Below are 14,943 nucleotides of genomic sequence, written 5' to 3' on the forward strand. Positions count from 1 at the left end.
CTACGACGTAGAGACGCCTCCGCAGTCTCCGGCGTCTATAGCTTCTGGCCGATCTCAGCTGGCGGCGAATGCGAGTCTCTTGTCAGTTGTCGCCGAGCCGTCGTATCTCACGGATGTCGCACAGCAAAAGAATCTCAGAAACAGCAGCATACGAGATACAAAACTGTATCCATCAGATACTTGTGCGGATTTAAGTGAATATAATTGAAAGACCCCTAGTGTTATAAATAGTGAGATAAACTCTTTTTCTTCCACCGCGACACGTGCCGGGCACGCTTTCCGCCGAAGTGTCTTGTGTGAGTTCCCTCCCTAAAAATAAATCTGCGTAAAAATACCAGCCAGCGAAGTGCATCTGTTAGATGCGAAACGCATCTTATGATTTGATGCTTTTATGTTCCATTTCGGTAGTAGTTCTGGCAATTTTCGTATCTCTAAACATTTTACGGGCGCGTTTACTGTCGCAAAATAGAGAATTCATATTCACGGAGAGAGCGGGATGAAAATTATATTTTTATAAATAAAGTGGATTCCGAGGTTTCCTTCAGATCGGTCTTTGACGTTCTGCCCTCTCGCTCTCGGTTGTCTGCGCTTTTTCTGCAGCTGCCGGCGGCACTATAAAATATATATATACCCACAGATATATATATTATTGGATTTATGTACGTATGTCTCTGCACATGTACTTTCTCGCGGTTCTATATTAATTTTCGCTTAGTTGTCGCCTCAACCATGTCGCCCATTTCCGTTTGTTGTCGTCATTAGTTGGCGTTGTTGGTTTTCGTTTTAATTTATAATAACAAAAACATTTGTGGAATTAGAAATATCTGCTTATTTTTGTTAACGAAAATTATGCTTTCATAAGGCACTTTTCTCGGAAATACGACCTTTGTGTTTTCAAAATTAACAATTTTAGAAATTACATTTTCAATTTCAAGAATGGAAAGTAGAAGTTTTCAACGACTTTACAGATTTTTTTGGTACGAAAATTTGTAAGTTTTTCTAAGATACCTCTCTATTATTAACTGATGTTTTTCTAATTTTTATGTGGGTACCCTTGCGAAATCCAGGATTTCTCCACAAGGCCCCTAACCATGTCCATATCTTGGCCAATTTTCACCCGATCCTTGAGCGGAATACCGTGATAGATTTGTGGATCGATTCTCCATCATTCTGCATCAAAACCTGAGAACAAATTTTTCGATCGATATTTTTTCAATTTCCCCACCAGGCCCCAAACCATGTCCATATCTTGGCCAATTTTTATCGGAATTCTAAAGAAATCGTAACTTATTGTTACATTTAGTGCGAATATTTTTCCTCCCTCACAATTTATATGTTTCGATTGATACTTTATCAAAACTTTCAAATGTAAGTGCACCTGTTGGATTCTAGGGAGATGTACAAGATATCCGGCTTCAACTTATCCAATTGGATGTGAAGGTAACTGGAAGATGATTAAGCCAGAAGGGCAAAAAACTGAAGGATGGGAGGGCAGAAAGTTACTTTAAGACTGTGAGTTTGGCGACAAGATAAATGCATTTGTGTCGCATCCGCGGCGGTGATTAGGTGATATTACAAACGCAGGAGCCCCTGACAGGATGTGGGGAGGACCAGGTCTCCGGTCTTATTGCTCTGAAAATTGAAAAAGGAAACGCAGCCGGAGCTGAAACTGACGCAGGATGGCCTCCAACTCGCCCCGCTGACATTTCGTCCGTGCCGCTGCAACGGCGGCTGCTGCTGTAGTTAAATTCAATTTCCAGCAGTTTGCATTAATTTCCCAGCTTACGCCGACCGCCAGAGTGCGCCACTCTTTCTACTCTCTGGCCTGCCCTAAAAACCCACCCACCACGACACCGCCGCCTCCTAGTCAGCCTCCCTGTCCCAAGCTCCACATTCAATCAAATCGCAGGCAAAAACAGCAACAGCTTTTGCCGACCGTCAGCGAGAAAATCGAGCGAGTGAGAAATTTCCTCGAGCATCGCTATGTGGATGTGTGTGTATCCTGGAGCTCGATTTCAGCGCAGGATATTCGTTTAGCCGCCGATGTGAGATGTCATGATGCTGGCCGGGCATTGCGAATTTCCCCACATTTCAGTCTTCGTTTGCCGAGCGTCGTGCGCGCAAGTATCCCACAGATACGCGGATAGACGGCCTCCAATCCAATCCAAACCAAGAAAAAAAATAGCAAAGCAAAAAAAACAACAAAAAAGAGACAGTAGAGTACAATAACAACTGTGTTAGAGAAAAATGTTACAGCGGGCAGGAGCCATTACTGAATATTAGTAACAGCAAATGAAAAAGAAGAAAAAACGTGAAATGTTCTTTGCGAAAATTGGCCAAAAAGTTGCAAGCAATTACAGCTTTCGTTGAAGGAGAAAAAAAAGAGGAAGATATATAGATATCGGCCGAGTACTATACATAATTTTTGGGGCAGCAGAGGCACCAGCTTTGAAAATTTTCGGGCCACGAAAATGTGTGCGTTTTGGTAAATGTGATTATATGTTCAAAAATAAATATTATATCTCAAACTGAGAAAAGCCAAAGATTCAATAATGATGTGAAAAATATTGAAAAATCGAATGAAAAATTCGTTACCCTCCATTTGGGTATTAGTGTGTGTGTGGTGTGTTTTTGTGTGTAGTATCTTTTGTGAGCCTCGGCTCCTATGTATCTGTGAGATACGCAAAACAATTTGTCTGCGCCATTAGTAGCGAAGAGTTTCTGTGTGTATGTGTGCCGTATGTGTGTTGGTGTGGCTGCCCATATGTGTGTGTGTATCCTGCGCAGTCAACGAAACTGAAGCTGCGTTTCGCATCCTAGCAAATCCTTGGGAGCCAGCCAAGGGTCCTCTGGACCACAGCAGCAGCAGCGCAATATTTGCGACGTTGACGCAGCCTCCCCACTCGCTGCTGCCTGCCCCTCTAAGGTTTTTGTTGTTTTTGCTACCGTTGTGTGTGTATCTGCAAAATACAGATACTGGCTTCTATGCATGTGCTGGTGTGTTTTGTTGCTTGTTTTGCAAATTTGGCAAAATCATTTTTTAGAAAACAGTATTTAGAGGTGAATTTTTTTAATTGGAAAGATTCATAAGGGCTTGATTACAACTTCAGGGATGAAACTAAGGCGGGAATATTGCGACGGTCAAAAATCTAAGCTATGCTAGCTAAGCCAAGAGCTTTGATTAGTTCTTGTATCTCATCTTTATGTAAATACTTTTGTTTTTATAGCAAATATAACTTTCTTACGCCAATTTCTTAGCCAATACCCCCAATCCTTTTACAATTAGACAGAAATTTTTTTTTAAGATTTAAAAATACAAAACAAAATACAAAAAATACGAAGAAAATGAGCATAGAAAATCAGAAATTATTTTGCTTTAGTCAATAATATTTGTCTATAGGTTATCTCTTGTAAATCCTAAAAACTTAACTTCAAGAATCCAAAAAAATCTAATCCCTACCTCCTGAATCCCATCCTTAATACTCCTCTTCATAACAGTCTATGAATTCTTAGTACACTTGTAGCACTAAACCCAGTTTAGAGTAAAAGTACATAGTATCAAATATATTATTTTGAATTTTAAGAAATATTTTTAAATCAATTTAGTTTCTAATCAGTTTGATTTTTTCCATTCCAACATTCCCTTAGTCCCTTACTGCGTAACTATGCTCCAATTTGAAATGCCCGCAAAATAAAGTTCTCGAGTGGAATCTGCTTCACTTCCAACTTCTGGCACTTGTCCGTGTCTTGAACTTTTGCCTCAACTCTCAAACTCGCTTCCTGCTCCTCGATGATCCTGGGGGGACATATCAGAAGCCTGAGTGGTCGGGGTGGGTGGTTCGTTGGCTGTCATTTTGCCTACATGTGTGTAGTTTTCAGTTAGTTAGCTTGCCCTTTTCCCTGAACTCCTCGGCGCTTTTCCGCTCACTCGCAGGACTTTCAGCTTCAGTTGCGTTTCCGTTCTGCACTCGCTGGAACTGATGGAGCCGAGGGGGAAAATGGTAGGGATGAGGAGTGTGAAGCCCCGAGTTCTCGCTACTTTTTTCCATTTCGCTTTTCTTTTTTACGAGGCGTGTTTGGCACTTTACGAACCCCTATGGGTGTGTGTGTGTGTGTATTTACAATTCCCTTTTGTTGTTGTTTTCGCGACAGCCATTTTGTATAGCATACTTTGCGTACTATGAAGTTACAAACACACACACACACATAAGATTTTTCTTATGGCTGAAAATTTCCCAACTTTTTCGCTGCTATCCCAACATGGAATATATTTTCCTCTGCTTTTCTTGGTTTTCCCTTTTTCTTTTTCCTCTTTTTTTTTGTTGAGGGTACACCAACATAATAGAAAATACGAATCGTACATTTCTAACCCCAACTTTCCGTCTCTTTCCAACCTGCGAGTCTAATTTCCTGAGGTGGAAAAAGAGAAAAAAATCGCTTTCTGAAAAATTAAATAAAATAAATGCACTTGTCATTCGGCAGGCGAAACAAATCCCGAAAAGAAAATGCCAAAAAATAGCAGAGTATATGTAATAATATCTCTAATGGATATATCTCTCTGTGTCTGTGTATGTTTTTGGGGCCAGGCGAAATGTTAAAAGTGAAATTGTACGACGCCCCCCGAACTCAAGAAGCTGCCCGTGTCTATACACAAAAAATAGATTCGTCCGAAAGACCAAATAATTATGAAGAAATCCATTTAGACATGTGCATGTAATAGAATTTTTATTGAAGTAGACGAGCCAAAATATGAATAGCTTTTAAATCGCCTAATCAATCAGCAAAGCCATTAGAACATTTTCGAATGGAATTGAATTGAGTTTTATGATTGTGTAGTTTGTGAGAGAAAAAGGAATTTGGGTTTTCAGAACACTTGTAGCCAGCAACAACAATAATATCCACACGTGCCGATTTTCCTTTGAATAATGGATAATTACAAGTTCCTGGAAACTGTTTAAAATGAGCATTTATTTCTAAGAAATAAGAGAAACTTGGCTTCCCAACATCATCAGATTAAAGCAACAATAAACTTTCAAGGATTTCGCCATCAGGAATCTGTCTGTAGTTGTTCGGAAAAGGCTTTTGCAATTTCAGTATGATTTCGCAAATTGAAAATTGCAATCTATATCTGTATCTGTATCTGCATCTGCATCTGCATCTTTAGGTTGCCAGGAGCGGCATGTTGCACTTTTGGCAAATGTCAGGTAATCCTAAGGCCGTCATCGATTTTTGTCCCTACCCGGAGGAGGGATTTTGGTTCCTATTTCACCAAAAAGAAGGGCACGTTTTCTAATAAAAGCTGCCTTATTGCAATTTCTGGCCTCGAGGCTCTTAAAAGCCAATTGTTCGCCTGCGGGTTCGTTGTTGGGAAAATGGGAAAACACGAAAGGGGGGACACACTTTGCTTTGACACACATTGATGTGTGGGCTGACCTAAAACCTATTAATGCCCTATCTCATGAAATGTCAATACGTGGGCCTTAATTTATCTTCCAAAAGGCAGACGTCAAACCCACAATAATTAAAACGCATTGTTTTTCAATATTTTCTCTTGCAGAATACTGAAAAGCCCGGAAACAGGAAGCTGCAATTAATTAGGGCCCACACAAGGACTCACCTCTGGGTGAAAAGTTTAGCGATGAGCTGTCTCCACTTGAAGAACTTTAAACGCGCCAAGTGGTCGCACATTTTACCAAGGAGCTAAGGATATTTCCACCAGAGGAATATTATTTAAAAATTGCATTTGAAGAACTATAATTTGGTCAGAGACTAACTGCATTGGTCAAGAATACTTCTTGGTCTGTAACAAAAAAAAGATTTTAGAATGCCACCGCTCAGGCATCTGGCAGTTCAGCTGCTGGTGGTGCTACTGCTGGTGGCTGTGGATCCCTCGATGGCCCAGCGGCCGTTCATCCTGAACCACACCTTCAGTTCGCTGCCAATGTCCCAGCATCCGAGCTTCAATACCTGGCCGGGATCCTCCGGAAAGCAGCTGCGAAACGGCCGGCTCCATGAGCAGCCCTTGCCCCTTCCTCAGCCCACATTACAGGTGGCTACGCAGTACGTGGATTATGAAACAGCCCCGCCAGGATCTCGACGCCAGGACTCCAAGCGCCGCCAGAGTCTGGCCCAACTAGCCTCTCGTCCCGGAAGCATCGGACGAGGCGGCATCGATTCGCTGCGCAAGGAGCTGATGAATCCTTCCGTGGGCGGACCAGGTGGCGGCATCTCCGGCCACGGTGCCGGCTATTCCTCCTACCCAGCTTCCTCGACTATCGGACGTATCGACGGCCTGGGGCATGTCGGAACATTCAACCACTTCGGCGAACCGATGAGACAGCCCACCGGAATGGCCGCCATGACCGCCGGACCCTACTCTACTCGTTTTCCTCCATCCTATGGAGGAGCTGATGACCTGCCGAAGCGAATGCCGCCGCGGAAGAACTCCATCAACGAGCTGTACAAGCTGAAGAAGAGCCTGAACCAGGCGGACGAGCCCGCTGGCGGAGTCACCCACGGAAATTTGGATGGCGACCCGCAGGCTGCCTCCGTGGATCCCTTGCAAGACATCAAGGACCGCATCCGCGATACAGCTCCCATTGCGGTAAGTTAGATCTGAAGAAATTCTAGACTGGTTTCTAATAAAAATCCACTTTCAGAACACCTATGCCCCCCATACGGACGCCACGCCCTCAACGGAGTACGAATACGAACTGGGCGTCAAGTGCAACTTCGAGTCACGTTGCAGCTGGTCTTGGGTGGAATATCCAGATGGATTCCAAGTGATCAGCGGTGCTGAGCTGGCTAAAAAGAATCTAACGGGCATGCATCCAGGACCTGCCGCTGATAGCATAGACGATGCCACCGGCCATTTCCTGTACGCCCGTGTCCAGCCCAACTCCAGGCCACTGAATCTCACCTCCCCAGAGTTTAGCACCACCATGGAGAAGTGCTACCTGGAGGTCTACATGCACCAGAGCGACATGAGTCACGGACTGTCCCGTGTCGTAGTGGAGCCCTTGCACACGCAAGAGAGTAGCTGGGTTCCAGCGGAGATCCAGGGCGACAATGTGCGCCAGTGGACCCGGAAGGTGTATCGCCTGGGTCGGGTTTCCCGCGACTTTCGCATCGTTTTCGAAATCGTTCCCGATCTGCGAGTAGGCCAGAAGGGCCACGTGGCCCTGGACAACCTGCGGATGGTGAACTGCTTCCCGGAGGGCACCAAGTCGGAAAAGTGCAGCACCTCCCAGGTGCGATGCACTTCCAACAAGGTTCCCGTTTGCATTCATCTGCCAAGGATTTGCGATATTACCCGGGACTGTGACGAGGCGGAGGATGAACAACAATCTTGTGGTAAGCATGATTTCAAGAATCTTAAGGACCTTATATGATATAAACTTGAATGTTTCAGACAAAATACCCTACGGTGGACGCTGTGACTTCGAGGAGGACTGGTGCGGATGGCGAGACTCTGGAAAGACCACTCTGACTTGGTCTCGCCACACGGGATCCTCGCCCACCCACGACACTGGCCCGGATGGGGATCACACCATGCAGCACCTGCTGAATAACACCAGTGGCTACTACATGCTCGTCAATATGAACCAGCACATGAACAACACCGAGAAGAACTCCATCATTGGCTTTGCCAGCAATGCCATTATGCTCAGCAAGACCTTCAATCCGCCACCTTCGGTGCATGGGAATCCAGACTCCCCTTACCGGAACTCCTGCGTGGTCAGGTTCTTTATCCATCAATTTGGCAAGAATCCTGGCAGCATTAACCTTTCCGTGGTGGAGATGAAGGAGAAGGAGAACATAACCACCACATTGTGGTGGAGCACCAAGAACCAGGGAAGCGATTGGCTACGAGCGGAATATGTCCTGCCCAACATTACGTCCAAGTAAGTTATGCGAAGATCCTTTTTCAAGGAAAAAATAATACTATTTATTATCTTTCAGATACTATCTTCAATTTGAAGCCCGCATGGGCATGAGAATCTACTCAGATGTGGCTGTGGACGATTTCTCACTAAGTCCGGAATGTTTTGGCCTCAATATTCCGGAGGATCACTTGAATGGCTACAATTACTGGGATGTGCGGCAGAATCTGAAGAGTCCAACCTACAAGGACTTTGAGCACACCAATTGTAAGTGAATATATTCATAAAGAAGTCTCCTACTTTCATTTTTTAATTATTTTCTAGATCTGGAGCTAACCAGTTGCGACACCAGGGGCATGATAGGACCTACGCAGGCACAGTGTGAGTCATCCTACAGGGAACAGAACAAGACGCATATCCTGCGGGAGGTCCATGTAGTTGAGGACCAAAGTACCTACAAGGGCATGCAAAAGTGGAAGGTGCCCCACGAGGGTCATTACACGTGAGTTTGAAACCAAAATATTTCATAGAACTATAATTAATAAAGTAAATCTCCACCAGGATCATTGCCAAAGGTGCCAGTGGTGGTCTGGGCTCCGGAGGAGTTGGCAGCTCCCGAGGATCGGTGGCTGTAGCAATTCTAGAACTCCACAAGCACGAGGAGCTGTACTTCCTGGTGGGACAGCAAGGCGAGAACGCCTGCATTAAGTCCATGGGTCTGCACAAGGAGCCAGGATGTGGCACGGACCACGATCTTGACCTGGCCCAGTACAGCTTCCGTTCCAAGCAGGACATGGTGAAGAAAATCTACATCGAGAATGGAGCTGGAGGGGGAGGCGGTGGCTCTTATGTCTTCCTCCTGAATCAGGCTAAAAACGAAGCAGTTCCCCTATTAGTAGCCGGCGGAGGAGGCGGCCTGGGCATTGGCCAGTACATCGACGAGGACTTCCAGCACGGCCAAAAGGCCAAGCCGAACCAGCCCCCGGAAAGTGGACAGATCAATGGTGAACCTCTGAACAAAAAGACCGCAGGCCCCGGAGGTGGATGGCGTGCCAAGGAGGATCAGGCCTTGAGTCCAACGTATGGAGCTGCTTTGTTGCAGGGTGGACGTGGTGGTCACTCCTGCTATGTCGAACTGGCAGACAACGGCACCTCCGTCCACCGACATGGCCAGGGAGGATTCGGTGGCGGCGGTGGAGGCTGCAACACAGGAGGCGGCGGAGGTGGTTATGCCGGCGGAGATGTTTACCTCACAGAATCCAACGGCGAAGGTGGCAGCTCCTACATCAGTCCCACTCGCAGTCTCCGGGAGATCAGTGGCATCCAGGCGGGAGCCAGTAGTGGAGCAGGGGCTATCATTATTATCCCAGCCATCGAGGGCTGTGGCTGTGACTACAGGTGCGTGGCCCTGGATGAGTTCCGGTCGACGGTGCGCTGCATCTGTCCGGATGGCTGGAGCCTCAAGAGGGACAACAACACGGCTTGCGAGATCCGCGAGGAAGCGGGCAAGTCATCCTTCCAGTACCTCGTCTCCTTCCTGATGGTGTCGCTGGCCGTGCTCTTTATCTGCATAGCTTTGCTCATCTTTATGTTGTGTAAGTTTTATTGGATTAACGGCTCCAAGGATCTTATCCATATTAATCCATAAATGAATTCCTTTAGACAACCGCTACCAACGCAAGAAGCAGTCCAAGAAGCGCCACAAGATGCTGGTCGAGCAGGATCTGCAGTTGACTCGCCTGCGAAACAATATTGACGACTCCAATCTGAACAACTTTAATCCCAACTATGGATGTGATGGCATTCTCAACGGGCACATCGATGTCAACAGCTTGCCCCAAGTGGCACGTGATAGCTTGCAGCTAGTAAAGTGAGTAATATATGAACACATCCCTGAACATCCTTTTACTGAATCCTTTCCCAATTATAGTGCCCTGGGCAAAGGAGCCTTTGGCGAGGTGTACATGGCTCTCTATCGCCACCGAGACGGCGATGCTGTTGAAATGGGAGTAGCTGTGAAGACATTGAGGGAGGATCCCAAGCGGGAAAAGGAAGAGGACTTCCTCAAGGAGGCTGCCATAATGGCCAAGTTCAACCACCCGAACATGGTGCACCTGATCGGTGTCTGTTTCGATCGCCAGCCGTACTACATAGTCCTGGAACTGTTGGCCGGCGGGGATCTGCAAAAGTTCCTGCGGGAGAACAGGAACACACCCGAAAGACCCTCCCTGCTGACCATGAAGGACCTGCTCTTCTGCGCCCTGGACGTGGCCAAGGGATGCCGCTACATGGAGAGCAAGAGATTCATCCACCGCGACATCGCTGCCAGGAACTGTTTGTTGAGCAGCAAAGGACCCGGTCGGGTGGTGAAGATCGCCGACTTCGGCATGTCCCGGGATATATACCGATCGGACTACTACCGGAAAGGCGGCAAGGCCATGCTGCCCATCAAGTGGATGCCGCCAGAGGCATTCCTCGACGGTATATTCACCTCCAAGACGGATGTCTGGTCCTTCGGCATTCTGCTGTGGGAAGTGTTTAGCTTGGGTCGCTCTCCATATCCCGGCCAGCACAATACCCAGGTGATGGAGCTTGTGGTGCGCGGCGGCAGGCTGGGATCACCCACCGAGTGTCCCGTTTCCATCTACAAGGTCATGGCCGACTGCTGGAATCCTACGCCCGAGGACAGGCCAACGTTTATCAGTCTGCTGGAGCACCTGACCGCCTGCACCCAGGATCCGAGCATTATGAATGCGCCACTTCCGAACATCCTGGGACCGACGGCCTCCGAGAGGGATGACACCGTCATCCGGCCGCCCAACGGCGAGGAGTTCTGTCTGGCGGTGCCGGACTACTTGGTGCCCCTGCCCCCGGGTGGCAGCAGTGGCCTCGGCACCCCACAAATGGCCAGTGGCTCCGGTGGCTACGGTGCGGAATCGCAGCGTCAGCAAATGAGCTCCTGTACCCCGCCGGCGATCACTTCTCCAGCGGCACCCCATCCGCCACGAAGTGGGGAGAGTGCCAATCCCGGCAGCGGCGACTGCTGGGAGACGTCCTTCATTTTGCCAAACTCGAAGAGCGAACAGCCGAATGGAGCTGCCGGAGGCAGTAGCTGTAGCAAGGACCTGCCACTGGCCTCCAACGAGGAGGCCAAGCTGATCAGCCTAGACACACCCCAGGCCACGCCGACCACCATCCAGCCACCGTTATCCTTTGCCTCGCAGCTGGACGGTATCACGCTGGATCCATCCACCTTGTCGAAGAGTTTGCCCAACGGAAGTGCCAAGCAGTCCTACGCAAATGTCCAGGTGAAAGGCGAGGCGGACGCCAAGGTGCCCAACGGAAGTGCCCTGGTGGCCAACGGATCCGTGATGAACGGCGACCTGGCGACCGGAGCGAGCGGAGCGGATTCGCCCTTCACCATTCAAGGATATGCGGACCGATACAAGGACAACAACAATCATTCCGAAATCAGTTGTTAAGAGGACGGGGCATCGAAAATGGTTTTGATTAAGGGATTTAAAAAATCTTATATTCAGGATTGTGTTGATATTCCTGTTCGGGAAGGCCCTGTTGCGAACTCTGCAACGCCCAGGAGAGCTTGTCTAGTTTTTTGGGCCAATCACCATTTGTTTGCGCCCCAAAGCGCATTAAAATATTAATTCTTGATTAAAGAGTCTAAAAGAGATATAACCAAGAACATGGTATAACAAAACCGAGTGAGAACTTCACCAAAAAAATTGTATTGTAATTTAAACATACATTTGTATTGCGCGATTTATGTAGTAATCGAACTTGAACTCGAAAACCAAATGAGGATTAACATTAGTTGGAATTTATAGTTTAGTTTTTTACGAAAATGGATAGTTTCGACTCGGAAATGAAAACAGATTTTTGCAAGAGGTTGTATATATAAATTGATCTAAGTTTTAAATTTACTTTTTGGTCAACTAAGTTATTGTTTTTACATTTTTCGTTTGATTTATTTAAGGTTTTAAGCTGATGACTGAAATGCCAAACAATATTCCTAAAGAAAAGAAAATAAATTAAAGAGAAATTTAAAGCGAAGAGAATAAAAGGTTAGCTTATTTTTAATACACAGTCCAGAACCGGGAACCAAGATTCAAACTTAAAGTAGTCTAAAGCGTCGCAACAACTGCTCCTTTGAATTTCGCAATAAACCACAGATGTAGTCAGTGAGATATGCCAACCACACACGTATGTTTTTAAAATAGGATATTTTAAGTTAGGGTTCTCAGTTGGTTTATGATTTAATCCGAATTGAAATGAAACATAGTGTAAATACCAAGCTTCCGTCGTAGCGAATTACGTATATTGTATGTATTTAAATAATATTAAGAGGAATAAAAACCAGTAGCACTTAAAGCTATAGAAGAAAACTACAATTTACAGGGTGATTTTTATGAAAATTCAGTTGTATGTTTAAAAAACAGAAATTAGAATTAGTAGAAAACGAACGATAAAAATTGAATACGGTTGAAAATAACAACATTCAGCTCAGCTATGAGTTGGTTGTAAAATATTCTTTCAGCAAAGCCCTGTATTTGTTCATCATCATTAGCGATCTTTTTTCCAGGTGTTGATCGGGAATTCGAAATTTTGTACATTTAGTTGGAACGTAACAAACAAGCTTTAAATTATATAATTTTTATAGAGATATATTATCGATATACAAGTGAGGCGACAACATTATATATTAACCAAGGCAGAAAATAAATAAAATATACAAGCGATGGGTGGGAGAAAGTGAAACATTTGATTTTGTCACAACATATGTGGGTATAACTAGGCCTAAGAAAATTGAGTGTGTGTTTAAAACAACAAAAAAAAAACGAAAATAAGAATTATATACATATACTAGATAATGATACCGAACATACAAATATATATATTATATACCTAGGAGGGATACAGTTATGTCTATGTTTTGCTTTATGTAAAAGTCTACTCATATTTATAATCAGCTAATATATCCAATATGTATGTACGACTAAAGTGAACCGTAAATTAAAATGCTGAACACGCGGAAACCAAAAACCATGTAAATTAAATCTAAAATTACATACATAGGCCTAAACAGACGTACTTCCGACACTGATATCACTTCAGTTTCATATTTGAGAACTGGATGTGAAAACTCTCTCTAAGAAAACCCGGAAAACGAATCCCAAAACCTGTACAAAACAAATAAATTAAATTTATTGCGAATAAATTGAATAAAAATAGAAATAAAGCCCTACCAAGTGTACGCTCACAATCGAATGCTCAATTTAAGTATGAAAATATTCGAATATATCTCTGCATCCACAGCTAATACTTAGTACTTAATCGAATCGATAACTAATATTATTTTTTTTGTTGAATGTGTATCTATTATGGTTGTACCGAGGCATCTCAAGTAAGGGAAATAAACTTACTCAAATGCATTACACACAGAAGACTCTAAGAACATCTACCGGAAATCGGAAAGCGGAAGCCGGAGATCGGATATCTCCTTTTCAACAAAATGGAGGACTTGTCCGTATACATGCATATGTATAAAACACACACACATATACACCGACTCTCTCACACACAGACACACCTCTATAAACATTAAGGGATTAGAAGACATTTTTGTACCCTGAAAATAAAGAAATAAATACCTTGTGTACCTAAAGCCCAGAACCTGAAAAAGAAGAGTTACATATGCATATATATTCACAGATCGTTGTCGGTTGATTGTTGATCCTGGTTCAGTTTGGAGATTGGATTTTAAAAACAAATTTCAAAAGTTAGGGTTATGTTGAGGTCTTCAGATCAGTTCCCTTGCAATATCGTTTGCAGAACCAGGTCAAGGCATTTACTCCAGGAAGGATAAACGATTTTTGGTTGAAACATTCTTCAGGCCGATATCAGTAGTTTGGCACTTCATTTCTCAACAATAAAAATTCGCAACGAAGTTTAGAAAAGATATAAAGATAAAATTATATATACAAATATTTAAAAACCAATTTAAGACATTAAATAAGTATGACAAAAAAAATCACACAATAAATAAATAGTATTTTTATATACTAGAAGAAAAAATGCCCAAAAAAAGACAAAAAAAAAACAAAAACGAGGTAACTTTGAATGCAAGTTTAGTGCATGCGAAACAGGCTTAAACTTAGTTATAGATATAAAAATATTAATTAAAACAATTAATGGTTTTCATTTAAAATCGTAAATTATTTTGTTACATTTAAAAGGTAAAGACGGTAAATGAAAAACAAAAGTGAAAATAATAAACAAGTAACAGAAACGCAAAGACTAGAACAACATTTTGTAAGCTGGATTGATAGAGTGATGGATGATGGTTGATGATTGATGGATTGATGGATTGGTGGCAAGTTATATATAATACGACATAAGCAACTAAGCAAATCAGTTAAGAACAGCAACAAAAGTCCATTTAGAGATGATACCACACTTCCAAAAGATAAGATCGATATATCTTCGTCATAACTTGCTGAAAAACCAAAAACAAAGAATAAAACTAATGGAAGAAAACGAACCAGATAACTTGAAAATGGAGCTCACATTGTATAATTTTCAATTCGATCGATCTAAGCTATAGAAAATACCAGCTAAGAAATGTATTACTGACACTTACCCATGCTCGTACTTCCTTCACAGTCCTACCACCTACCACCTACCACCTAGAACTTTCCCCGCGTAAATTCCGACTTTCACCTTTTTCTATGCTTTTCCTCTCCCCGTGGGTCGAGAGGACGAGTTTTAAATTATCTTTGAACATAAGCACATCTTAAGAAGCAAAATCGAAAAAGTATAAAATATATCTTAACAACATATATATTTGGGGCATGTGGAGTGGAGAACAATTTTAAAGTCGGTGGCGTGCAACCACGCCGGAAATGCGAAATGACAAAGAAACACAACCGAGAAACTGAGAAAAATAATAAAAATGAAATTCATGTGTACAAAAACAATATATATCTGTGTTCTTATTTCAAAAATGGCACTCCCTCTGAATAGAAAAAGTACTCCGTTAGTTTCT

The 14,943-nt window shown here is 43.9% G+C and overlaps 1 protein-coding gene across 3 annotated transcripts; it reads left to right on the forward strand.

Annotated features, from left to right (window-relative positions):
* The first annotated feature begins 63 nt into the window (after window positions 1-63).
* Window positions 64-14,877, forward strand: LOC6496298 (ALK tyrosine kinase receptor). Of its 3 annotated transcripts, none has more exons than XM_014908259.3 (9): window positions 64-296; window positions 5,558-6,604; window positions 6,660-7,353; window positions 7,412-7,904; window positions 7,963-8,150; window positions 8,208-8,385; window positions 8,445-9,478; window positions 9,546-9,753; window positions 9,814-14,877. In XM_014908259.3, exons 2-9 carry the CDS (start codon window positions 5,825-5,827, stop codon window positions 11,363-11,365), a joined length of 5,127 nt encoding a protein of 1,708 aa, XP_014763745.1. In that variant the 5' UTR covers window positions 64-296; window positions 5,558-5,824; the 3' UTR covers window positions 11,366-14,877. The 3 variants fall into 3 exon arrangements, with proteins under 3 accessions (XP_014763745.1, XP_001960643.1, XP_014763746.1); XM_001960607.4 differs by lacking the exon at window positions 64-296 and adding an exon at window positions 2,057-2,475; XM_014908260.3 differs by lacking the exon at window positions 64-296 and adding an exon at window positions 2,059-2,485.
* Window positions 14,878-14,943: the final 66 nt, after the last annotated feature.

Source organism: Drosophila ananassae, chromosome 3L (genome assembly GCF_017639315.1).
Source record: "Drosophila ananassae strain 14024-0371.13 chromosome 3L, ASM1763931v2, whole genome shotgun sequence".
Lineage (NCBI taxonomy): Eukaryota > Metazoa > Arthropoda > Insecta > Diptera > Drosophilidae > Drosophila > Drosophila ananassae.

Excerpts from the sequence above, each read along its gene's own strand:
- LOC6496298 (XM_014908259.3), top strand. The coding sequence starts at position 5,825 with ATGCCACCGCTCAGGCATCTGGCAGTTCAGCTGCTGGTGGTGCTACTG. Across the intron at positions 8,386-8,444 it reads CCCCACGAGGGTCATTACAC|GATCATTGCCAAAGGTGCCA; the intron begins GTGAGTTTGAAA and ends AATCTCCACCAG. Across the intron at positions 9,479-9,545 it reads TTTGCTCATCTTTATGTTGT|ACAACCGCTACCAACGCAAG; the intron begins GTAAGTTTTATT and ends GAATTCCTTTAG.